Source organism: Spinacia oleracea, chromosome 4 (assembly GCF_020520425.1).
Source record: "Spinacia oleracea cultivar Varoflay chromosome 4, BTI_SOV_V1, whole genome shotgun sequence".
NCBI lineage: Eukaryota > Viridiplantae > Streptophyta > Magnoliopsida > Caryophyllales > Amaranthaceae > Spinacia > Spinacia oleracea.
In genome coordinates this window covers 94,800,932-94,827,022 of record NC_079490.1, presented here as the reverse complement: position 1 = coordinate 94,827,022, position 26,091 = coordinate 94,800,932, and the positions used below count along the sequence as shown (strand labels likewise).

Below are 26,091 nucleotides of genomic sequence, written 5' to 3'. Positions count from 1 at the left end.
TTCCTCTATATTTATTTAAGGGATACACATGTCTTTTTCGGCCGTAATTATTTAAGAGATACACTTTCCATTTTTAATAATTTATCAACTTTATCATCTAATTAAATAATTTATCTAATATATCTTATGTCCCACTACCCTATTAAACAAAAAAATTCATAACTACATCCCACCCCTCACCCCCTAAAATGACATAGTACCACTTGTTCTACTTATTAAAATATCCTCCCAGCCCCACTTGTTTTATTACTTTATTTCATTCAATTCTTCTTCTCAATACCTGTGTCCGAACCAAATATATCTCTTAAATAAATACAGATGGAGTAAGAGTATGAATTAAAATAAACCAGAACAAATAATGGGAAAGAAAAAAACCAATTACAAGAAAACTAGCCTTCGGTCTACTATGGTGTTGTCATAGCAGAGTTCAATTTGAGAAGTAGGTGTGAGTGAATGGTTAGGCAGAGGGTAAAATTATATTTTAGATATCGATTGCTATCCTCTAACTCAAAAAGCTCATCCAAGCAACTTTTTCGAAATGAGCGAATTCATCTCAATTCTCTATTCCGATCTGCTAACTACCAAACACGTACATTATACGTTTTTTTGCCTTTAGATTTTTTAGAACTTTTCCCATAAAGATGAATGTGTATCAGGGTGTATACTAGTAGCAGAAAGCTAGAATTGTTTTTAAGAATTCTGCACTCATCGACACAAGTGAACCTATACTATGTTTTCCCTTTTGTTATGAGTATCAGTAATAATGTAGATCATATTACTTTCCGAATCCATATACATAAATAGACGAAGCTACAGCACAATACAAAGAGCAAAAACAATTGGTGCTCTTCCCTCTGCACTCTCCCTCCGCATCTTCCTACATTCACAGAGTACACGCCAGTATGCCACCAATATTTTAAAATGCTGTAACTAAGAGTTATCATGTCATTCCTATTTCCCTGAAATATCTCCCTCCTCTATACTCTGAATAATTTGGTAATTAGAATGCAACATAACTCTTCCTTGCCTTCCTTTATCTCATCTTTTCTTTTACAATTCCCCCTCCCCCCCTAAGGCACAGACGCTATCCGGTGGAAGTTGGAAGATCAGACAGTTACAAACCATGTAGAAATACAGCATCTGTTTTCCCAACATTAGGCCTTTAGGAGCTTGGAGTTTGGTTGCATCACCAAAATATCATGCCAAATTCTTCGAGCTTCAAGAGTTGATGTCTCCAACCTTAACGAAAACAGAGACGAGACTCAAGATCCCACGACATTTGGAGTTGCTTTAGCCAAATGCCCTTTAACGTTTCCGGTAGCCGGTCCAGCAGAGGTTTTATGGTCAGCTCCTGCATGAGATTTCTTTATCTGCCAGGAAGATAGATAAAGAGTCAAAACAAAGAGTTATGGCAGGGAAACAATACAGAACAATAAAGTCGCATCTACAAAGAAAAATCATCAGGTACCAGTGCTAGGCGCTCTTTGTGGACATCATTAACAACCTGTGAAACCAAAATAGATCAGCAAACATGGTAGACACCAAGAAAAGGGAAAATTTGCATGGATAACCCCAAGTTTCACCCATCTTCACAAATTAATCTCAGCTTCTGATTATTCCTCCCAAGTCAGATAAAAACCTTGTCAACAAATAGTCCCTAATGTTAATTTTCTTGACTTTGTAGGGTCTTCTTAGGTCTATTTTCAAACCGGTAAAATTGCACTTGAGACTATTTTGAGAAGATTGTGATCATCCTTGAATAATTAAAAGGTGGAATCAACTTATCAAATCGGGCAAAAATTGAGATCACTCGTGTCAAATTTTCCTAATTATTTTTTGTTATATCTCATTGTTCTTTGGAACATTATCTGATACTAATAATTAAACAAGTGGGGACCACGTCATTTTGGGGGGTGGGAGGTGTGGTGGGTTTATGAAATTATTTGTTTAATAGGATGGTGGATCATAGGGTAAATTAGATTATTATTTAATTAGATGGTGGGGTTGATAAGTTACTAAAAATGGCAAGTGTATCTCTTAAATAAATACGGAGGAAAAGGCAAGTGTATCCCTTAAATAAATACAGAGGGAGTAGTTGCTTACCGGTTTCTTATAGGTCTTGATTTCATCTCCGGTAAACCCAGGAAGGGTCATATTCCAAGTTCTTTCTGCATTAACAATCACATGTTCACAAATTAGAAAACAGAAAAACCATTACTTTTGAGGCCTTGAGATATTTGACATGGTAGTACATGTAACATAGATTTATTATCACATATCACTACCTAGATGCAGCAGTATGTCCTTAGCTTCCAATGTATTTGACTTCCTATGTTTCGCCAATGAACAACCAAACGTCGTAATCTGCTCAAAAGACGCAGAAGAGCAGGAAAATATTATTACTTTGAAGCACAGGACATTGGACTAAGCAATACTACAGATGTTCCATATATGATTGGTAAAAAAGGGTCCAGTGAAGATACTGCTGCTGCCACTTGCCAGGGTTTCAAAGGCAAAGAAAAGCTTCGAAAAACAAGAAAGTTTGAAATAAATCCTAACACTTATAAAAGTGAGGAGTTGTGATTACTATTCCCACAATAGTGGAATTACCAAAATCTCCTCACTTTCCATCACAATTTTTTTTTGTTTTTTAGCTTATAGACAGTGTAACTACCATTTTACCCCCTCCCCTTTGATGTTGCCACGTGTTCACCACTGCACAACTGCCTCCTTTCTTCTTTCCCTGCTTCCCTTTCCTTTTTCCCTTTTTACTTTCTTTTTTTTCAGTATAGCTCGTCACTGATCTTCCATGGCAGGGATGCTTTGACCCATCTCTGACGAATGTTGGCTTGTTCCACTCTTTCTGAATCTCCTTAATATCAATTCGTCCTCTTTCTCCCTGGTATGATTTCTTTTATCTGGTTTCTTCAAATTAGGGTTTGTTTCCCGCTTTTAATTGTTGAATCAGGACTGATTTAACTGAATTGGAAATTAGATTTGGTGTATTTGTTGTATGAATTTGTTAGTTTTATGATGAGGTTTAACCCTCAGTTTCCTTCTTTCACTCCAGGAAAAAGTATGGCGGACTGGCAATTTGGCAGTGCTCGTATTTTCTCTCTCCTCCAGCATTCATCTCCCCCCCCCCCCTTCTTTTTTGCTTCTCCTTTTGATCATTTCCTTTTTACGAGCTGCATTTGAGATCTCATGTATATTAATTTGACATTGTTTTACAGGGGTTAATACTTAATAGCTCGCAAAGTAACCCCACCAATTACGTCTCTTAATTTTATTGGTTTTTTTCAAATTTAATTGGGTTTTTATGATTTGCTTGATTAATTCTGGCATGGGTGTGTTTAATTATAGAAGAAAGTTGCAAAAACACGGGAGAAAAAGAAGAACATCATCTCTGAACATGTGGAACGGATTGTGGAATAATACGGACTATTCATCAACAAGGTTTGATAAATTTTATGAATTGGAGTTGTTTCCTTTTGATTTATGCGGAATATGCGTATTGATGAATGCAGGTAAGGTGTTTGTTTAAATGCGCACCTGAAATTTTATGATGTACTGACTGTGTTGTCGCGAACATGGGTTTTGGTTTTGGGTATGAAAATCGCATAAATATAAAAATGGGTGTGATGGGGTGCTTATATAATTTTCCATTTATGAATTACCAATATATGGGTTTGATGTTGAGAAGTTGGTTAGCTTATTTGCTTCATTGCTTGCTTGTGTTGGTTGTGTGATGGTTTGAATTATAGCTTTTAAATGTGTAATATGATCTTAGTTATTTTCGATTATTTTGGATACACACTAAATGTTTGATGTTTGGTTTTGTCGAAGGCGTTAGCTTTTCTGGTTTATAGGACTTTGATAAGAGTAGTTTTGCCTGCTTTCGTTGAGGCTTTCTTTATTGCTTCTCGTCGGCATTTAAGTTATTGGACATGAATTTGCCCCCTCTCTTCTGTGTTATGAGTTTGGAGAGAGATTGAAGAAAATTGAAATATTGAATGCTCATTTGCGCTTTCCTTGTTGAACATGGAATTCATTTATTTGAAAAGTGTTGTAGCTTAGTTAATGCTATCAAACATTGTGGTTGTTATCAATATTGCGCGTCCTAAAGACGTATGGGTGACCATCTACGTTGTTTTAGTAATATTGTAAGGGTTGTAGATGTAAGTTTGAGCTTACAAAGTTCGGAGTATGATGTTTCCCTCTGTAGTTAGAGCTAGCTTGTTGAGTAAAATCCCAACTTTTGCTTGGGAAGGGGGAAGGGGGAAGGGGAATATAGGATGTTCTATGAGTCACGAGAGACTATGGTTTTCTCCTTTGCATAACTGCCTCATGAATAACATTATTAGGCCTTTGTAAACTGTTGAGTATTTTAACCAAGTGATTTAGAAAAACTATGGAGCTTTAAATGCAACATTCCGGCAGTACTTTGTTAGTTATGACCCTATTAGTTTGTTCCTTTCAAAAAAATGCAATAAGTCCTTGTTTCATTCATGTTTAAGGCAAATTTGGTATTTAAGTACTTGTGACTGAAATGGGCAGTTGTTAGGACCTGTCTTGAGTTGCCATTTCCTGCATTAGCGAGTCATCCATGTCTGGTATTGTGACTAATGCATTTTTTGATGGGATTATTAGCCAAGCTGCTACATCTTGTACTGGGAAAACTTATACACTCGTGCTTCCTTTCTCGTTGTTGGTGCTTTCCATCAGTTCGGCACCTTAGGTTTCAGTGACGATAACAAAAAGGAAATTGATGTCCTCTTAACTCATGTTTCACACGAGACTACCAGTGAGTTGTTCATGTCATAGTTTTATGCAGTTCATTAACTTATACTTGTAGTACAGATTAAATCAAATACCCCGAATTTGAATGATGTGCATTAGTTCTTCAAACTCCATCTAAACTTCCTATCTGACTTTCTTTACCTATGAGTTACCTATGAATGTAAATGTGTTGTGACCTTTACGTAATTGTTTGGAGAGGTTGAATTGTTGTGTACATTTTTCAATAATCTGAAACTAGGTTGTACCTCATTCCCGGAAGTATCGGGGTAAACTAGGCTGCATGATGTAAGATGTGACTATATATGTAGTGGCTATAGATATATCCTTAAGATATTGTTGGTCAAATATTGACAGGAACTTGAGAAGATGAAGGATAAGGTTTCAGACAACGAAAGAGTGGATTTTGCCGTAGGGAGCAAACCTACGAGAAAGGGAGAAGATGTACATTGAAAGGCCAATTCGAAAGGCGCAATATGCCGTTGAGCTATAACACTTATGTATACATATGTGTGGTCTCGGGGAATGGAAAAGGGAATTGACGACGTCATGGTTTCATTGGCTGCACCAGAAGGTAAGCTGGAAGAAAATGGTTATAACTTTTTGAATCTGTTACAGAATCCATCTTGTTTTAAACTGTTAACAGAATGGTTTTGTGTTACTTTTCTCTCTTCTGGATTGAATATAAGAGGCGGTTGAAGAAGGTAGAACAATGTAGAGTAGACTTGGATTGAATACAAGAGGCAGTTGAAGAAGGTAGAACAATGGAGGGTCGAAGTCTACTGAAAACTCTTATACAAAGATCTCTTATTCCCTTTTGTGAAGCATCTATATTAATTATCTATTGCCCTTATCTCACCGTACCTGGCAGATAGTTCTGTTTTTTTCCCGACATTGTAATGATGATAAGCCAATTGCATTTTAGCACCATAGCATGAATCTCTTGTTGGAACAGAAATTAAAAGAGATAAAACCAGGAAAAGGTAAAGCATGAAGTGAATGGGAGGATTGGAGTTTTGATTACTGATAAATGGAAGAAGGCTGATGTATTATGGTTTTGTGGTCTCAAACATAATTTGTAACGCCAACACATTGGTAGTTTGTTTTTTGGTTTGAGAAATGAAATTCAGGTTTTTGAGGGGATTCTCAAGCAAGTATAGTAGTGAATATCAATCTTACTTTATCTATCAATTTATGGTTTCATATTTATCTATTCTATGTTAACCCACAATGTAACATTTATACTCCAACATTTACCATATTTCTAGCATTTCTCATCAATTTGTAACCACTTGTATTTTACGTAGTAAATAACAAAAGCATCTTCTTCGGTTAAGGACATAGCTTGAGAAATGCACAGCATCCAGTCAGTTAAGGATCTACTTCAGTCAGTACGTAGTAGCAAAACTAAAAAACAGTTTGGGGAGTGCATGGCCAGACACAACCAACCCACACACAATTAAAAGCCAGACTAGCTCATTGCATTTTCTACCATTATCAATTAGTCATATATACCTTGTTTGCACCTATATTCAAGAAAAAAATTGGCAACATCTTCCCTGGGGTTGAGCAAAAAGTTCGGGTACCCAGTACCAGACCGGGTAAGGAATTGGCCGGTTCCAGTTCTTGAGATTTCGGACCCGGTACCCACTGGATACCCGGTAGTACCAGTCTGGATCTGGGTATCTAACGGTATCAGATCTAAATTTGGATATGTTGTTCCAATTTGATTAGCAAAATAGCAAGTACGAAAACTTTCAACAAAATACGGTAATACTTAAACTAGCCCAGCCCATTTATTTGCCCCATTCTCAGATATTTTAACTTTTCTAACCCACTAAAAAAAATACTCAGTAACCCCAAAAGTATTCACTTCACGCAGCCACCCTCAAGGCCCTAAATTCTGGCATTCAATCTGGGTACCAATCGCATTAATTTCTCAAGATATATGTGTCTTGTTGGTTTCTAATCATTTTGTAAATTAATGTGAATGATAAAATGGGGATGAGAGAGAAAGGAGATGTGTAAAATTGGATTTTGGTGAGAATTTGGTATTGAAAATGAAATTGATTCGTTGAGTTTTGGCAGCGTTGTTGCTAAACTACCAAGACACTTATTTTTCTGCGAAAGTTATATTGTTTGTATGATTTCTTATGATCCAGCCATAAATATTGAGGCTTACCGCATTTATTTTTATTATTTCTTTTTCTATAGTTTAGGATCAGACCGGGTACCCACTTTGGAACCGGTTCCCACTGGTTCCAGGACCGGTTCCTGAATATGAGGAGCTGGTACTAAACGGTTCCGGGACCCAGTCCCGCTCACCACTAATCTTACCACAACTTAACTAAAAAATAGACATATTATATGTGAAGATATTCCATGGTAATCAGAAAAAGATACTAGAGGTTCAAACTCACCGAGTCAATAAAATCTTCAGCAATGTCGACCAGAACATCTTCAACATCAGGATCTAATTTCTCAGATGGATCAATCTGTTGATAAAGCGAGTACAAAGAATTTTTTAGATAAATGCAAGGACAAAATAGAAGAAAATAAAAATTGCTAAAAATATTCACCTGATTGACAAGCTCCTGGATGCTTCTCTTGCTGAGGATTGTGGTACAAGGTTCACAAATTTCTATAGCATTTGTAATCTCAATTGGGCCAGAATGGACAATGCTTGCTTGGCCAATTGCAGTCGAGGGAGGCTTCTGGTTTGCCTGCACCCTCATAATTTGTTGTTGATTAGCTAAAAGTTGTGAAACTCTAGATGACGGGAGCTGCTGTCCATTATTCTCTTGTAACTGATTTGATGCTAAGAAATGTTGTGGTTGTTGCGACGGCAAGAATTGCTGTTGTTGTGAAGGCAAAAACTGCTGTTGCTGTTGTTGAGACGGCAATAATTGATGTTGTTGAGACGGCAATAATTGATGTTGTTGAGACGGCAATAATTGATGTTGTTGCGGAGAAGACAGCAATTGCTGTGGTTGGGAAGTTGCTTGGACAAGCTGAGGTGATTGCTGAGGGATATGAGATCTCTGCTGCAATGGTTGGGCATTCACCTGGGGTCTAAAAGACTGAGATGGCAAAGGGGGGCGCCCCTGTGGGGCAGATAACCATGGCTGATGTGGAGACTGCTGGCTTTGTGATATACTAGACATTGACGTACTTGGAGGAGTTACAGAGGAGGCCCTCAGCACGCCATGTCCTTGAAAATTCTACAAATTTAGAAAAGATGGAACATATCATGTCATTACATAGTTTACACACAAAGAGTAGAGTACAAAGAGTTTATAATAGATAAATGATACTCCGTATAAAATATTCTGGGAAAAAAACCTTTTGGTTACCACATGCCAACAGCCAATTATAACAGTGACTAATACAACCAAGAAATGATTAAAAATCAACAATCAGAACAAGGGAAGCTAGAAGAAGAGCAAGCACGGTGATCCCAAGGACCAAAACAAAAAGGGATAGATAAATGAATTGGTTGTTAGTCGAGAACAGGCGGGGTCTTCAATTTGACTTAACTGCAAAATTTACATAAAACTCCCCGAAGCAGTTTCCATCAGCCAAACCCTTAATTATTCATACCCATCCTATGCTTTCAGCATTTATATTCATTTTTCCTTGTCTCTATGTAATTCCCACAATTATTCATACCCATCCGAAATAGTTGTCTTCCTAGATTGGAGGGGCCGTGGAAAAAGGGGATGCATTCACATCGATTGACAGAAGCCATGATGCCGACTGGAAAACAAATTAGAAGTCAATGTTAGTTTTATGTAATTCCCACAATTAAGAGACCATTCTAAATTTCTAAGTGATGCCTCTGTCAGGTAAAATTTTCTGCTAATAATTGTTAACAAATTATTATATCATATAAATGCCAGAACAAGTCAGACAGAAGCTGACTACAAAGATACTGAATAATTAACAGATTGTACAGACCAGGGTTACCTGGTTCGTGGTTCGCTTCGGTACGGGTTCGGGTTCGCGGGTAGCTGATTTTCGGTTCGCGAGAGGGGTAATATGTGATAAAAGAAATAATAATTTTAAAGTACGAAGTGTAATATGCGATAAAAGAAATAATAATGGTATTAAAGTTGATAATAATAGTATTAAAGTTGATAAGAAATAAGCAAAAATAATGATAAGAATACTACTCCGTATTAGACTATTAGTATATACGAAGTACTCTGTAGTTGCTTGCCTGCTTACCCATTTGTTTGTTAGCAAAGTCAATGCAAAAAATAAACAAAAAGTACAATGGGGCCACATTTAATAAGATAGTGGCTCATGTACAAACAAAAAGCACAATAATAAAACAAAAAGTACAAATTAAGTAAAAAATGATAAAAATAAATAAATAAACAAACATCATCATCATTCTTCAGCAGTTCCGTTCTTTCACCATCGAGCTTCCATGACGTTTATTTTCAGCAAGAAGAAATAACAACAAAAACATAAATTAAGGCTCGGAATCAACACGTAAGTCCTTCTCAAACAAAAGCCCCAACATATTCTATCTTCTTTCGCCTTCCAGGACATTCAATCGTTAAAACTAGGGTTTTTGTTCGGTTCGTGAAACATTGCGATTTGGATCGCCGGCGAACCGCGAATCGGTACAGGCGAACCGGTTCGCGGTTCGCGGGGGTTAGGGGCGAACCAGGTAACACTGGTACAGACAGCTACAATGAGTGTAAGAAAGAAAATTTACATGATGATAATGCAAAGAGTACATGAGCAATATAGATGAGGAGTTGGGGGCAGCTAAGCAGATATAGGCTCTGCAATCTTCTAAATTGCGATTCCTTTAAATGGTAATATTAGGCACCTAATACTTATCATGATGAAGCTAGACACAAACTCTCATTCCTTCCTTTAAACCCCGGCCTGTATAGAAGTTTCTATACCCAAGGTCTACAAACCAATACCCAAGGTCTACAAACCAATAAATCGCCAGATGACCAGATACCAAACAAGTTGAGTACTCAAACCTGAAACTTATAACCCCTTACCCTGCAGTTACAGAGAGGTTGTTTCCAATTGACCCAAAAGCAATAACGGGACGACAATCTTCTACTTCATAGAAAGGAAGCGAATAGGTTCTAAGAGCCATTTTGATTTAGTGCATTGCATCCCACAACCAAAAGAACAAATGAATCTATGGTTCCATTGGGAAATGAACAAACATATCCTCTATCTATATTAAAAATACCCCACTATCAACTAACATCTAATTAAATAACAAGTCAATTGCATTGAAGCATTCATCGATGAAAACAAGAATTGATAAGTGTTTTCATCTCGTTTTTTCTTCTGCAACAAAAGCCCCAACATATTTTTTCTTCTCTCGCATTCCCGCACCTTCAATTGCTAGAGCTAGGGTTTCGAATTTGTATTTCGACACCTAATTTTGGATTCTTTTCCAACACCGGTGTCGACACCTCCCCCGACACGTGTGTCAACACCGGTGTCAAGTGTCGTGTCGCGAGCCAGGTCGTGTCGACACCGACACCCTCCTTCCACCTGAGTGTATGTCGGAGTAACAAAGTGTGCCACATCCGCATTACATAATATTTCGACTCCATAGTTTCAAAGACACTTGCTAAAAAGGAACCCACATTGTTCGACTTCTTATTTAATTGTTTGACTTCTTATTTAACTAGGCATTGGTAGATGCCTAGATGGCATGTATTTCAGCTCACTTCAGCATTAAAATCTCCAAAATTCAAGATTATGTTTCCCTAAATCAGTCTATTCCTCTCCTTCCATGTACACAACACACTTACAAATTTCTAAGTGAATCTCCTTCCCATTTCAAGATTGCACTTCTCCTTGATCTGCTTTTCCAAGCCACCAACACACATGCCCTAACCAGGCTCCAAAAAACAAAAGTACATGAAAGACAAACTCAAATGCCACAGAGAGAGCAGCTAGGGACAAAAACCAACAACATAATGATTCAGAGAATGCAAAAAAAGAAGAGGAGGGTTTCTTTGTGTGTGTGGTTGGGGTGGGTTGGGGTGGGGGGGTTTCGATCACCAAAAATGATCTGAACAGATAATTGGCTAAAAATTTAAATTAAATCCTCCTTCAAGCAAGTTATGGAACTTTCAAAATTATAATATTTATGTTCAACCAAAGAGTTTTGGTCTTTGGATTTCATTGCATCCACTTCCTTATCTACTTCCTTATCTGAATAATAACATAAAAGGGTTTTGCTCCAACCAACTTTGAACATTGTGTCTTACATCAACATCAACAACAACAACAACAAAACCTTAGTCCCAAAATGATTTGGGGTCAGCTAACATGAATCGTCATAAGAGATCAGGAGGGGGGAGTTAAAAGAATAAACAAGGAAGAGGAAGAAAGTGAAATTAATGAAAGTAAGATAAGAGGGGAAAAAAATATATATATATATATACATATAATATATATATATATACATACATATATACATATATATATATATACATATATATTACATAAATAATTTTATAAGGGATAATAAAATAAATAAAATTAAAAATAAATACAAGTAAAATAAGCACATTTCAAAATAGCATTTAAAAATATATATATATACATATATAATAAAAAAAGTATTATACATACATATATATATATATATATGAATACATTACATAAAAAAATTTATAAGGGATAATAAAAATAAATAAAGTTTAAACTAAATATAAGTAAAATAAGCGCATTTCAAAATAGCATTTAAAAAAATAAAAAATAAAAAAGTAAAAGTAAGAGAGTCAAAATGGAAAATGTATAAGTCGAATGAAGTCATCAATGTATATTCTCTCCCTCCAATCTGTCCTATCCAACGCCACATTCTCCTCAATCCCAAGTAGAGATGGCCAGTGGATCGGGTTTGACCCAGCACACCCTGACACAACCCATAGTGGGTCACATGGGTCGGACACACTTATGACCCATGACACAACCCAACCCAACCCAACCCAACCCGGATATTTTTTTTATGTGTTGTAGGTCGCATTTTTTCAACACAACCCATTTCGACCCACCCCATCGAACCCGATACAACCCGCCACGGCACACCCGACTCACCCAACCCAACACACGAACCCTACCCACCGAACACACGAACCCAACCCACGAAACTCATCCTAATTTAAACAATTTTGTATGTTTAAAATGCTAATAAATTCTAATTTTATTGTGTAAATATATTAACCACATTTATGTGAGTAAGTGAATAGCATAAAAATTAATTAATTTAAGTTCATACAAATTTTATAACTTTTTTATCGCTAAAACTCATGTAAACCCACCAAACCCACCTGACCCACCGGAAACACATCTGTCGTAACCCACCAAACTCATCAGACCCACCCGACCCGCACAACCCACCTCGACCCACGACCCATCATGTCCTGTGTCCATTTTTTCCGACACAGCCCACGACTCGACCCACCCTAGTTTAACTGAGGCGGGTCGTGTGTCAATTATCCCCGACCCACGACCCACCAAACCCACTCACGAGCCACCCAACCCGCCATGTTGGCTCATATCGTGCTCAATCAACCTCCTCCAAGTTTTCTTAGGTCTTCCCCTCCCCCTTGCAATTCTATCACTTTGTCACCCTTCTAGCCTCCTAACGGGACATCATTTGATCTTCTGCTTACATGCCCAAACCATCTTAAACGATTTTCCATCATCTTAAACTCAATCGATGCAACCCCTACTTTCTTCCTAATAATCTCATTCCTCAAACGATCCTTTCTTGTATGCCCAGACATCCAACGTAACATGCGCATTTCCGCCATATTCATCTTATGCACGTGACAATGTTTCACTGCCCAACATTTCGTGCCGTATAACAACGCCGGTCGAATTGCCATGCGGTAGAATTTTCCCTTCAATCTTTAGGGAATGCTTGGATCGCATCAGAACCCCGTGGCACTTTTCCACTTTAACCAACCTGCTCTGATTCTATGAGCCACATCGCCATCCAATTCCCCATCCTTTTGGATAATAGATACTAAATAACGGAACATTTCAAAACCTTGGACAATTTTCTCATCTAAGGTAATCGCCCTCGTCTCTCTGTCTTGGACTCCACTAAACTTACACTTCATATATTTCGTCTTGTTTCTACTCCTTCTAAAACACCGAGATTCCAAAGTTTGTCTCCATAACTCCAACTTACTTTCCACTCCTTTGGTTTCATCAATCAACACAATATCATATGCAAACATCATGATATTGTACATGAGAAAGTGGAGACCTAATAACCAAAATTAGAAATAGGACTATAATTTTAGGACGCCCGATTTGGAAAATAGGACTAATTTTAGGACGGAAGGAAACTGATCTCCCTGTCAAAGAGTCAATGTTCCAAGTCCCAAAACGCATCCTACTACCCTTACCCTTACCATGAAACGTTGGATAGTTAACACCAATCTCGGGTGGCGCGCCACCCCTACATATAGTTAACCCCTTGCATATTGTGTCGTACATATGGTTTTTTTCCTAGGGCAGTCTGCTCCTTAGGGAATACCAAACAAGATATTTGTCTTGAAATCTTCCTTCATAATAGAAAGGAATTTCACGCTAAAACAACCCGGCTAGTTTAAGATGGAAAGCCATAATCCTAGTTTATTAAGTGAGGAACCTTATAATCACCGACATTATACAAAGAAAATTTACTTTGATCTCCTACAAATAAGCTAAACTTGCTAGAATGGATAACAAAGATGTAAATTCATGTGAAGACCGGGCAATGATTTTCAACAAGGTCAACATTCTCGGAAGAAATGCAATCCCACCTTACTATCATGGGCGACAAAAACATAAAATTCATGTGAAAGACTTGGCATCACTCTTCAATAAAGTCAACAGTCTCCCTTCTGGTAGTAGAAACATAACCCTCACCTTATTGTCGCCTCTATTCTAAAGAATTAATTCACAAAAAAAGATCGCCATGTAACATGCACAACAAAGGTCAAAGAATGAGGAGCCCCACAGTGGAAACCTAGATACAAAGCCAAAAGAACACCAGCACATAAATATTTAAGATAAGGACCCTACATTCTCATCTTCTTATGAGAGAAACAGAAAGTTCTAGAAGACATTATCATACACATTCTGCCTTGCCTTCCTCATACCAACAGAAAGGATAGACCATTAACAAAACACTTATGATTAACCACGATTTGTAATAATTTCACTTATGAAGACCACAAATGCCTCGATATGTCGATCATGAATAGGGATGGAAATATCCAGTGGATGATCCATGAACCCGGTCACCCGCTATAACTAAACGGATGAAAACCCGAATTAAATGGATGAAAAGCGGGTGATGGGTGAAGCGGGTGATGGATGCGGGTCGGATGCGAGTGATGTTTTTTATCCATCACCTGGTCCATCACCCGTTTACCACCCGATCCGTCACCCGTTTATTTTAAATATATTATATATATTTATATTTAAACATTAAACGTGTTGATAAATCCATTACTTATTAAAGTTAGTGCTTGTTTTATTTTTTTTTAGTTATAAGTTATGCGTAATAAGAAATAATTATATGTTTCGGAGATAAATGTAGGTATATAATTTTTTTTCTTTTGGTTAATTATTATGCATATTATTAGGTGTTGATTTTTTAATGGTTTACCATTTTCACCCGAATATCACCCGATCCACCCGGTTCACCCGCGGGTGATGGATGGACGGAATGCGGGTGATGAGTAAAGCGGGTGACGGATGGACCGGGTGGAGCGGATGGATGCGGGTGATGGGTGTGGGTGATGCTTCACCCGATCCAAATCCCACCATTTCCATCCCTAATCATGAAGCACCATGATGAACTTGGTAAACATACAAAATTTAAACAATGTTGAGTTTCTTTTGAAACATAATCAACATTTAACGGCCTTTGGTTCGCACGGGAAAGCGAATGAAATAAAAAAAGGATATGAAGGGAATGGAAAAAAATTATCTTTCTTGTCATATATTCATATGTTGTTTGGTAATTGGAATTGACAAAAAGAATGTTCAACATCAACCCTTTTTCTTCTTCCTTCTCTCATAGCCTCCTTCACCAAGTCCATCATCCATCTCTCTTCCTTGTACACCACATGCGTCCCTCTTCTTTCTCTCACCACCAGCCTCCTCTTCCTTCCATCAAAAACAACCTTGCCACCGTCCGCTCATTGGATTTAGAGGTTCAATTCAGCCGAAAACTCTAGATCTAGTGTTTTCACGGTTGAATTCAAGTATTCAACCATCTAAATATAACTACTATTGTTCTAGAACAGTATAGAGTAGGGAAGCTACATCGCCGCGAATTGGTACGGGAGCAAATTGGTACGGGCGAGATTCGCAGGGGTTACCCGCGAACCAGGTAACGCTGGTCTGGTCTATACTCTTCTAGAACAATAGTAGTTATATTTAGATTTCCCAAAGTGTACTAGGTTAGATGGGGGAAAAATCGGTTGTGCCAATATACTATGTCCCTGCCCGCTTCATATCTGATCTTTTTTGTTGTTGTTGTTATTATTGTTGTTGTTGGCGTGATCAATTCTTATCTCTACTTAACTTAAACGACAGACAGACAATTGAGATGACAAACTATTAAAATAACATACTCCGTATTTTGGTGAAATCCCGTTAAATTCTTTTGTTGTTGTTGTTATTATTGTTGTTGGCCTGATGAAATTCTTATCTCTACTTAACTTAAACGACAAACAGACAATTGAGATGACAAACTATTAAAATAACATACTCCGTATTTTGGTGAAATCCCGTTAAATTCTTATACAGAGAATGAGAGATTGTGTGAATATATTTCCAAAGAAAGATGAATTTCCTCTCCGTGAGATAGCTCAATAGCTAACCACTCTCACTATTAAGTTGGCATAGATACCTAACAAATAACAAATCTGACTACTATTCGCTAATTGGAACGCTACACATTGTGATCTAATAGCCACTTAAAGCCGCAGTGACAAAACAATTTTCTAACACAATGATGAGGACCTAAAGAAGCCAAACATTAACCTGGGGCACAGAAGCCAAATTGTTGGAAGTTGTCTGAGGTCTAATTCCTGATGCTGCCTGAATTGGTCTTTGTTGATGAAGCGCAGAAGGCGGAACCCCGCCAGGCCGTATTTGAGAGCATGTCATCCCCATGCTTGGCAATCCATGCGTTATAGACCTTGCCTGCAAAGCATTTCAACACACAACTGACTGACTGAGAATATGGTGATTTTAAAACATAGTATGAACAAATTTCGGCCAGGATTTAACCAAAAAGCAGCATGATCAAATATTAATCGACCTCTATTTCTAGCATTATAACTATTCACATAAATAGTTTTAAAAGCTACCATGATTCATCCCGGGATAATCAATTCCAAACTACAGCCATCAATAAATAAACTGATATTTCAAAAACCAATATCAAATTCAACCCAAAACCCTAAAGCACCATCCAATTTAAACCCCACGAAAATCCAGCATCGACCAATTAACTGGAAATCTGAGTTCGGTGTTGTCCCATCAAACGGAAACCCGAATTTCACATCAACTCATCCAAATCAAACTAACCCAATTCATGAAATCCCAAAACAAGAACAGTAAAAAAACACAAACATCAATAAATCAACTAGAAAACAGGGAAAATAAAGTGGAATGGGAAGATTACTGGCGACGGGGAGGAAGAGGAGACAACAGAAGGATCTGGCAGACTGACAGACTGACGGGGAAGAGCCCCACCATACTGAACACCAAAAGTAGAGGAAAATGAGGCGGACGGTTGAGAAGGACCGGATGAAGGAGGGTGGTGGGCAGGAACTCCGATTGCAATGCCACCCCTCAGAGGCGGCAGAGGGCCGGCAGAAGAAGAAGTAGACGGAGAAGCAGATGACTGAAATTGAGAAGAAAATTGAGACCACGGTGGTCTGTTATTAAAGGGTGCTACCCTGTTATTTGATTGTTGATGTTGTTGTTGTTGCTGTTGTTGGGGGTAAGGTTGGGGTGTATTTGTGGGGTTCAGATTAGGGTTAGGAGGAGGGGGTTGTTGTTGCGGTAGTTGTGGTTGTGGTTGTGATTGAGGTTGTGGTGGTGGAAGAGAGGGAGAAGGAAGTGGTTGTGATAGTTGTGATGGTAGAGGTGGTTGAGGCGGTGGTTGTTGGGGTTGCGAAAGGGAGGGAGATTGGTCAGTTGACTGTATAGCAGGTGGTTGTGCGGAGGGTAAGGGTGTTGGAGCGGGCGGAGGTGGTGGTTCCATTTAAATTAGAGTGACAAAAGAGGGGGTTTTAGTTTGGGATGAGGTCATTTGTGGAGGTTGAGAATTGGAGTCCATTTATATGAATCGGAGTGAAACTGATCGTTGTGACTAGACCTGTTCAACGGGCTGGAGGCCCATTAAAAGCCCGGATCCAGCCCGTTCCATAACGGGCTCAACCCTTTAATTTAATAAAAGGGCTGGGCTTTTAGAGGGCTTAACTATTAAAGGATAATTGAAGGGTTCAGTTGGGCCCTAAAAGGGCTTAAATGGGGTTATGTTTTATAAAGGGTATGTGTTTTTTTAAAAGAAATCCTATCACCCTCACTTTCTCATCTCTCTCTCTCCTCCTCACCTCCCTTCTGCCTCACTTGTCGGCTATCCATTTCCATCAAAGCCGCCACCTTTTACGGTGGCTCAGGGTTACGGTGACGCAGAGTTACGGTGGCGCAGCGCCCCGGATGTCTAAACTCAGTCTTCTAACCCGGCTTCCTCGAAGCTTGGTAGACAGATTTTGCGTAGAGGTTTTCTCTTGTGGCCTCTATAGGGATTGAAGTTCACTAGTGGAAAAACTACCTGTTGAGGGGGGCATTTTGGGCTTATTGAGGCGAACATTGCCCGCTTCGACAGACGGGGCTTCAACAGCTCACTGAGCTGTTGAGGCGGGCTTTGTTCGCCTCAACAGGCACTCTGTTGAGGCGGGCTTTCAAAAGTGAGCCTCAACAGCCCTAAACCAAAGGGGAAAAAAAGGACCTGTTGTGGGGGGCATTTCAAAAGCCCGCCTCAACAGACACCTCTGTTGAGGCTCACTTCTTAAAAGCCCCCCACAACAGACCTGTATTCTTGGCACCATAATTCATATGTTGTTGAGGCGTACATTAAAAGCCCCCTTCAACAACATTAATTTTTTTTTCCAAATTCTTTTAAAATATAAAATAGGTAGCAATACCTAAATCTAGATATATACTCCATTGAGTATTGAAACCTGTACACCAATCAATACCAGAATAGCAAAGGTATGAATCTGCTTATTTTTAATAAATAAATCATTACATTAACTTCATTTATAGTAACCCAAGCGTATAGTACGTACGTTTGCAATTTTAAACACCTAGCTAGTCTAACAAATTACAACTAATATTAACAAATAAAGACAAAAGGCTAGAGAGCTAGTCTAACAAATTTCTCTAATCCGGCCACTTAGCTCCCTTTAGATCATGCATTATAAACCTTAATTAAGGCAGTGTTGAATTTCTTCCAATCGACTCGATCCCTGCAAGATGGAAGGAAAATATACATGAGTACCAAAGTTTACACTCACGATATTATCTTTACATTCCACTGAAGCATAAAAACATATAGTTGCAGACTATAGAGATAATTAAGTTGTTGAAAACCATGCAGCTAAACATGTACTTCTAATTGCTCTGTGAGCATTCAAGTGTCCACGAAAGCTGATGCCTGTCAAACCATGATTAATTAGTTGGTGGAACAGCTCTAATTTAGACAGATCTAATGCATATTAATCATGTAATAAGAATCAAATGAGTCGTTAGGTTCTGTAGTTCAAAGTTGATAGCGGAAATGTCATTTTAGCTCTAAACATGACCTATAACGACATAATGAGCCTTAAATGTGCATAAATAGATTCGAATGAGTTTTAGCTAGTTAAAAATATGCATATTAGTCATGTAATAAGAATCAAATGAGTCCTTAGGTTCTTTAGTTCAAAGTTGGGAGCGGAAATGTCATTTTAGCTCTAAATATGACCTATAACGACCCAATGAGCCTTCAATGTCATACATAGATTGGAATGAGTTTTAGAAAGGTAAAAATATGCATACTAATCAGTTAATAAGAATTAAATGAATCCTTAGGTTTTTTACTTCAAAGTTGGGAGCGGAAATGTCAGTTTAGCTCTAAATATGACCTATAACGACTCAATGAGCCTTAAAATGTGCATACGTAGATTGGAATGAGTTTTATAAAGTTAAAAATATGCATAATAATCATGAAATAAGAACTAAATAAGTCCTTAGGTTCTTTTGTTCAAAGTTGAGAGCGGAAATGTCATTTTAGCTCTAAACATGACCTATAACAACCCAATGAGCCTTAAATGTGCATAAATAGATTCGAATGAGTTTTAGAAAGTTAAAAATATGCATATTAATAATGTAATAAGAATCAAATGAGTCCTTAGGTTCTTTAGTTCAAGATTGGGAGCGGAAATGTCATTTTAGCTCTAAATATGACCTATAACGACTCAATGAGCCTTAGAATGTGCATATGTAGATTGGAATGAGTTTTATAAAGTTAAAAATATGCATATTAATCTTGTAATAAGAATCAAATAAGTCCTTAGGTTCTTTAGTTCAAATTTGAGAGCGGAAATGTCATTTTAGCTCTAAACATGACCTATAACGACCTAATGAGCCTTAAATGTGCATAAATATATTCGAATGAGTTTTAGAAAGTTAAAAGTATGCATATTAGTCATGTAATAAGAATCAAACGAGTCCTTAGGTTCTTTAGTTCAAAGTTGGGTGCGGAAATGTCATTTTAGCTCTGAATATGACCTATAACGACCCAATGAGCCTTAAATGTGCATACGTAGATTAGAATGAGTTTTAGAAAGGTAAAAATATGCATATTAATCATGTAATAAGAATCAAATGAGTCCTTAGGTTCTTTAGTTCAAAGTTGGGAGCGGAAATGTCAGTTTAGCCTAAATATGACCTATAACGACCCAATGAGCCTTAAATGTGCATACGTAGATTCGAATGAGTTTTAGAAAGTTAAAACTATGCATATTAGTCATGTAATAAGAATCAAATGAGTCCTTAGGTTCTTTAGTTCAAAGTTGGGAGCGGAAATGTCATTTTAGCCTAAATATGACCTATAACGATCCTATGAGCCTTAAATGTCATACGTAGAGTCGAATGAGTTTTAGAAAGTTAAAACTATGCATATTAGTCATGTAATAAGAATCAAATGAGTCCTTAGCTTCTTTAGTTCAAAGTTGGGAGCGGAAATGTCATTTTAGCCTAAATATGACCTATAACGATCCTATGAGCCTTAAATGTCATTTTAGATCATATGCAATTAGAGCCGAAAACCTGCCACTCTTGTTTACAGGTGGTGCAGGTCAAGAGAAGGGGCTAATCAATTTAAAGAAAGTGGAAGAAGCTTACAGAAGACATAGGACGAACATATTCAGCATATGCTTACTTTTTGGAAGCATAAATATTGTTTCCTGGTGTACTTGTTACTATGTTTTAAAGCTGACTTTAGAGAGAGAGTTCAATAAGTGATTCCAAAGAAAGAAAATTAGGAAAGGAAATGAGCGGTTCTGGTTCGTACATTCAGAAAACTTAAAGTGACTAACAGATAATCTATCAACCAAAATTTGATGATGATATATATGAAACCCGAAGTTTCTCATACTTCCTTGGACTGACTGTGCTGTGAAATTGCTAAAGTTAAAGACAATAACGAGCTAAGTGAATAGATTCCTCACTGTAACAACAATCTGTTCTAGCTAGTTCTAATCAGGAAGTGTCCTTACCTTGATGTCTGGATGAGTTAAAATATACTCTCCAAGGAGATGGATCTAGAGTGAAACCATTAACACCGCTTCCAGTACTCAAAACAAGCTGTAAAAACAACAAAAACTGTGATGTTTTAACCACCTCAATAAAGAAATAAATTAGAAAAAAGAAAGAAAACAGGAGGAGGCTGCCACATAATTTGATTTCTACAATTTTGCAAATTCAAACAGATAAAACAATTCAACACAATGACGGACCAAGCAAGTACGAAGGAAACAGTTAGCACACAAAATGATAATATTTTTTTCCTTGATTTGTTGCCATAGTTTACCAATCTGCTATAGTTAGCACCACAATACGTGGGCATAGATCACCGACAGTATATCTTAAGATCAGCTGAGGCCAACCTGAACTTATCGAAAAATGGACTATATTAGTGTTAAGTTAAACTGAACTAATTGGAATTCAACTGAGCAAAAGTGAAATTCTAAAGACCGTTACCACTACGGCACTACCTGACAAGCAGAATTGTAGCAGTTATTAATGGTTGTAAACAGCCAAGTAGTATAAGTAGAGGTGGAGAGGAAAGAGAAAGTTATTCAAAAAATTATAGAGAGTTAAAGAGACTTGTCACCTAATCAATCGAATTCCCCTTCTCCTATTTGTTTTGTTCAAAGTTGAGGCACGCAGATCAGTGCACAGAACTGCACAGTTCTAATCTGAGTTAAAGAGCCAATCAACCGAATTCCCCTTCTCCTATTTGTTTTGTTCTTGGTCTCGTTGTTTAGCCTTGTATTTGGGTGTTGCTACCGTGGTTCTTGTGTCTGCAGGAGAGAGTAAAGCTAGGGCTTTACACATTCTCAATCCAGAACAAGGGGAGTTTCTTTCAGATAAAATGGGTTAGAAAAAACATTCTCATCAATCTCTTCATTGCTCTCAGTTCTTCACCTATCCTATATATTGATTTCAGAGTTCAAACATTTGGAATTTCCTGAACACAACTTGTATTAAATGGCCTTTGCATGTCAGACTCAAAAACGGCTTGTAGCATAATATTCATACACATCAATAGATTTATGATAAGGTCAATTATTCACAGCAGCATATTAGTATTCACAGCAGCAGCAAGACCAGCAGATTAGTATTCAAAGCAATAAATTAGCAACATATCAGTAAATCACAACAGCAGCAGCAAGACCAGCATATTAGTATTCAGTAGCAAGACCAGCAGATCAGTATTCACAGCAGCAGCAAGACCAACAGATTAGTATTCAAAGCAATAAATTAGCAAATCCAGCAGACTTGTAATTATGGAAAAATTAAAGAACTTTACCAAATCCATGAAGATATAAACGCTTCCATCTTTGTGTCTAAACAACCTAAGTAAATAAATACTCGGTTGTAAAAAACTTAGCCCATTGCTCACGAACCACATCTATTTCCTCATCGGTATAAGGCGCATTTCTTGGAGTGTAAGCCTGAAATAAGTAACATGATAAGTAATGCTACTTGTAAATTAAGAATTCTACTACGTATAAGTACTAGTATTAGTAGTTCAACTAACATATGGTAAAAGAACGAACATTATCTAACCGCTCATCAGAGTTATGGTGTAACGTGACTATTTCATGCATGAACTTCATAATGTAATAGCCACACTCGCGGGCGCCGACTTGTTGAGCACACTGATTTGGAAACAAATCATAAATTACATGGGAATGCATGAAATGCATCGTGAGTTCTACGACACTCACGAATCATGAGCATTGAAGCAGACGGTTGGAAAAATCAAAGCAAAAGCCTCTGTTTGGGGAGGGGAGTACATGGGATTTTGTCTTCTTAGGCCAATACGGTGGGGATTCAAAGACAATGCATGCATTCTAATCATGAAATCCCCTGATAGTTTTGCAAGAAAAAAAAGGGTAACAATTAAGAAATATAGACCAAAAACAAAAAACAAGGAATCCCCACACTTACCGTCACTGAGGACCAACACAAAATCACTATCCATAACTGTTGGTATTCTGTGTGCTATCATCACAACTGTGCAGTCCCTGAACTCTGCCCTTATTAGAGTCTGGATAAGATTATCTGTCGCTGTATCAACAGAAGCAGTGGCTTCATCAAGAACAAGTATTCTTGCCTGCTTAAGCAAAGCACGGCCCAATGAAACAAGTTTTCGTTGTCCCACACTCCAATTTTCCCCATTTTCAAGCACTTCATGTAAAGCAAAATAAAATTTGGTGTAAAAAAGGCTAATTATGAATAACAGATCATAGATACTCTCAACGTATATGATTACAGACCTGGTGAATCAAGCTTTTCGCCTCTTTGACGAAGAAGGGCTCCAAGCTGCGATTTATCAAGTGCCTGCACCAGATAAAACATGTATTTAGAATAGCACACAAGTATATAAAGTTTCAGATTCCTCGAGATTCTGCTTCATGATATACAGCTATGTAGGAAGATACTATAATGGACCTAGAAATGAAATTAAACAGTGAGCTGAAAAAGGATACACACAATATTCAACCAAAAAGAGAACTCGTTGAACCTGGCAATACTAGAACTTGTTGCACTTGTAGTAAAACGCAAACAAAACAGGAATATGTTTTATCTATCTAATCCCAAAAATATGCTTTTGGAAGGAACAATATGCAAGGTTCATCAACAGCCAATGGAAGCAAAGTATTCAATCAATAATTCAGCAATGAAAGTTCCCCTTTTTATCCCCGGTTCAATATTTTTTTCCCGAAGGTCCAAAACTGGCAGTAACTAATGAACAAACTATAGCACATCTTGTTAGGACAGTAGGATGTTTCTATAGAAGGCCACTAAATGAAATGTGTTGATCATTCATTAAGCTTCTGTTGGAAGCTGAAATCTTAGTAAACGGATGCACTATATTTCTATCTTTTGGCATCTTATATATCTGGAAATGTTTCACATATGTATCAGTTAGCAAATGCCTATATACAGTAACCTTACCAACAATACAAGTTACAAGTTTACAACCCAAATCTATAGGTTTTTGTTTGTTGACCTTCTAGCCTATCATATTGTACAATTACTCTAGTGCCTCAAATGAGTCTCGCGCGTAGTCTGTTCTGATGGGTCAGATGTCTGCAGCCTACTAATTCTTGCAGAAACACACTTTTTGCTGATGTCTTATTACTGCGAAATGGTTGTTTCTAATAGATCCTTGACTACGGAGACAACTAACTTAACTACTACTCCGTAAGGGCCAAAGGGGAATTCAGCTAGATGTTTGATTTAGTTTATTGTAATACAAGAACGTCTGTTTGAAAGTGTCGAAAAAGGGGTAAAATAAAACACCGCTTTGGTTGACCAGAATACTATAGCACAAATTACTGATGAAGCTTCGAAAACTTACCAGGTGGCCTTGCATCTAAATGCTTTAGTAAACTAACCTATTTTGAACTAGAAAAACCACAAATATCAAAACCTATTTTGTAATTGAACTAGAAAAACCACAAATATCAAACCCTATTTTGTAACTGAACTAGAAAAACCACAAATATCAAACCCTATTTTGTAAATTCATCTAATATTGGAACATTAGCCTAAATTCTCTGCATAATCAACTCATTATGCTCAACTAATTGAAGGAAAACTGAATTTTAAGACCAAGCAAAACAAGAATCAATTATAAACTAACCTTGACAGATTGCGTGAAACAAAGTCGGAGATAGGAAAGACGACGGTCGGGGGCAACTACGTACTATGGAAGAGGAGGCGAGGAAGGTGGTGGTGGTGGTGGAGCCGCGCGGTGAGGAGCGGTGCGAACTCGCCGGTGATGCGTTGGAATAGAGATTTGAAAGGATTCTAAAATCTTATCTGTTTGGCGGTCATAGCGTTGTACGTGTTTTAAGTGTTTAAAATTTTGTGAAGACCTGTTGAAGCGAACAAAGGGAAGCCCGCCCCTTTAGACGGGTGTCTATTGAGGCGGGCAAATAAAAGCCCCCTTCAACTGGCTCTATAGAAGCGAATACCACAAAAGCCCGCCCCAACCTGTTAGTTAAACATTTGACCCGCGTTAACTAAGTGGTTATTGTGGCTCGCTTATATATGCCCCCCTCAACAAGGGGGCTACAACAGGGATTTTTTCCACTAGTGGTTTGAAGAAAAGGGGCAAATTGGGAGAGATTTGTCGTCCTATTACTTACCATAGGGAATCACAAGTTATCAGATACAAAGGCTGGAGTACAAGAGAGATCTGTACCAGAAGAATTAATGTAGAATGGAAGTGTGTTACTGGAGATTTAGACGGAGGATTTGATGAGAATAATTTATTTTGGGTGGATTTTTTTGGGAAATGGATTTGATGAGAATATATATTTTTTTTTAATGAGAAGAGTTTATTTGAATCAATTAGAGAATTGAAGTCAAGATTGTTTGAGTATAGGCTGAATTGAACCAAATTGACGTTCACATTGTTTTTTTTATCTTTTTAAAACGGGCTGGGCCGGCCCAGCCCGTTTAAAATCTTTGTGCAGCCCGGCCCGGCCCAGCCCATCTTAGTTCGGCCCGGCCCTAACCCGGCCCGTTGAACAGGTCTAGTTGTGACTTCACTTGTTCTCGTCTTCCCAAACCTCTCTCTCCTTTTTCTCCTTTCTTTCTCATCGTTTAGGGTTTTCATTTTTCTTGGCCGTTCAGCCAAATATAGTCTAATTTTTTGAAAACTAGATTATTTCCGATCTTCTTCTTATTTTTTCATTATTTCACTTTATGTTTTGCCTTCTTTTGGTTTGTTTTCCATTGGTGTTCCCAATTTATTTTTGGGTTATTCCTAATATATTTGGATTTTTTCTAGATTTTCTAGGTTCTTAGTTCTCATACATGGATGAGAATTTTATTTTTAGGGTTTTACTAATTTATAAGGAGATTTGGATTCATACAGTTCTAGGGTTTATCATCAACTCGTCTATCAACACAATTCGTGGAATTGTGTGCAGATTGCGAAGGGCTCTTACTTGGAAACATGCGAAAACATCGAAAATCATTGCTCGCGTCAAGCTAGAAGCGGTGAAGTACGAGCTATGATTTAAGATGCAGAATAGTAATTGTTTTGGTTGTAACAGTTATATATTTTCTTTGAATATGTGGTATGCAGATCTATTTTATCATTGTAGATGTCGTATGGCTCATTATTAATGATATTGTTTTTCCCCGTCAAAACAAAAAAGACTTCACTTGTTTGTGGAGTTGTAGCTCACTCCAGATACTCCCCACCCTTCTTAAAAACGTTTCTTATTTTTCTAAAATAAAATTGAAAAAAAATTAATTCATTAATAAAGAGTAATATGACATCTACAAGAGAAATATAGATGTAACAAATACATGAACAATTGAATCAAGTAAAGGTTTGCTTCATCAAAACTACGGTCGTTGAATAGATCTTGCACTCGTATATAACGCTGAAACATGCAGCTTTTTCATAGAGAA

At 37.6% G+C, this 26,091-nt stretch overlaps 1 protein-coding gene and 1 long non-coding RNA gene across 6 annotated transcripts; both read right to left on the bottom strand.

Annotated features, from left to right (window-relative positions):
- Nucleotides 1-752: 752 nt before the first annotated feature.
- Nucleotides 753-17,139, bottom strand: LOC110793508 (transcription initiation factor TFIID subunit 12). 3 transcript variants are annotated; one of them, XM_021998392.2, is made up of 8 exons: nucleotides 16,496-17,139; nucleotides 15,850-16,011; nucleotides 7,377-8,018; nucleotides 7,218-7,292; nucleotides 2,286-2,364; nucleotides 2,104-2,168; nucleotides 1,469-1,504; nucleotides 753-1,370 (listed from the first exon to the last, which is right to left on the bottom strand). In XM_021998392.2, the coding sequence occupies exons 1-8, from the start codon at nucleotides 17,078-17,080 to the stop codon at nucleotides 1,263-1,265; spliced, it is 1,752 nt and encodes a 583-aa protein (XP_021854084.1). In that variant the 5' UTR covers nucleotides 17,081-17,139; the 3' UTR covers nucleotides 753-1,262. The 3 variants fall into 3 exon arrangements, 2 of the variants coding, with proteins under 2 accessions (XP_021854084.1, XP_021854085.1); XR_008932279.1 differs by lacking the exon at nucleotides 2,286-2,364 and having other exon boundaries at nucleotides 1,268-1,370; XM_021998393.2 differs by lacking the exons at nucleotides 753-1,370; nucleotides 2,286-2,364 and having other exon boundaries at nucleotides 1,466-1,504.
- A 946-nt stretch (nucleotides 17,140-18,085) lies between these two features.
- On the bottom strand, nucleotides 18,086-24,740 carry LOC130460070 (uncharacterized). Of its 3 annotated transcripts, none has more exons than XR_008919946.1 (6): nucleotides 24,305-24,740; nucleotides 22,932-22,995; nucleotides 22,603-22,842; nucleotides 21,959-22,103; nucleotides 20,643-20,730; nucleotides 18,086-18,350 (listed from the first exon to the last, which is right to left on the bottom strand). It is a non-coding gene; the product is annotated as an uncharacterized lncRNA (long non-coding RNA). The 3 variants fall into 3 exon arrangements; XR_008919945.1 differs by lacking the exon at nucleotides 24,305-24,740 and adding an exon at nucleotides 22,209-22,310 and having other exon boundaries at nucleotides 22,932-24,293; XR_008919944.1 differs by lacking the exon at nucleotides 24,305-24,740 and having other exon boundaries at nucleotides 22,932-24,288.
- Nucleotides 24,741-26,091: the final 1,351 nt, after the last annotated feature.

What these genes read in the sequence shown, in the direction of transcription:
- LOC110793508 (XM_021998392.2), bottom strand. Translation starts at nt 17,080, where the DNA reads ATGGAACCACCACCTCCGCCCGCTCCAACACCCTTACCCTCCGCACAA. An exon ending in CCTCTTCCTCCCCGTCGCCA is followed by an intron (nt 16,012 to 16,495) that starts GTAATCTTCCCA and finishes AATGCTTTGCAG; the next exon opens with GCAAGGTCTATAACGCATGG. An exon ending in TCCAGGAGCTTGTCAATCAG is followed by an intron (nt 7,293 to 7,376) that starts GTGAATATTTTT and finishes CTTTATCAACAG; the next exon opens with ATTGATCCATCTGAGAAATT.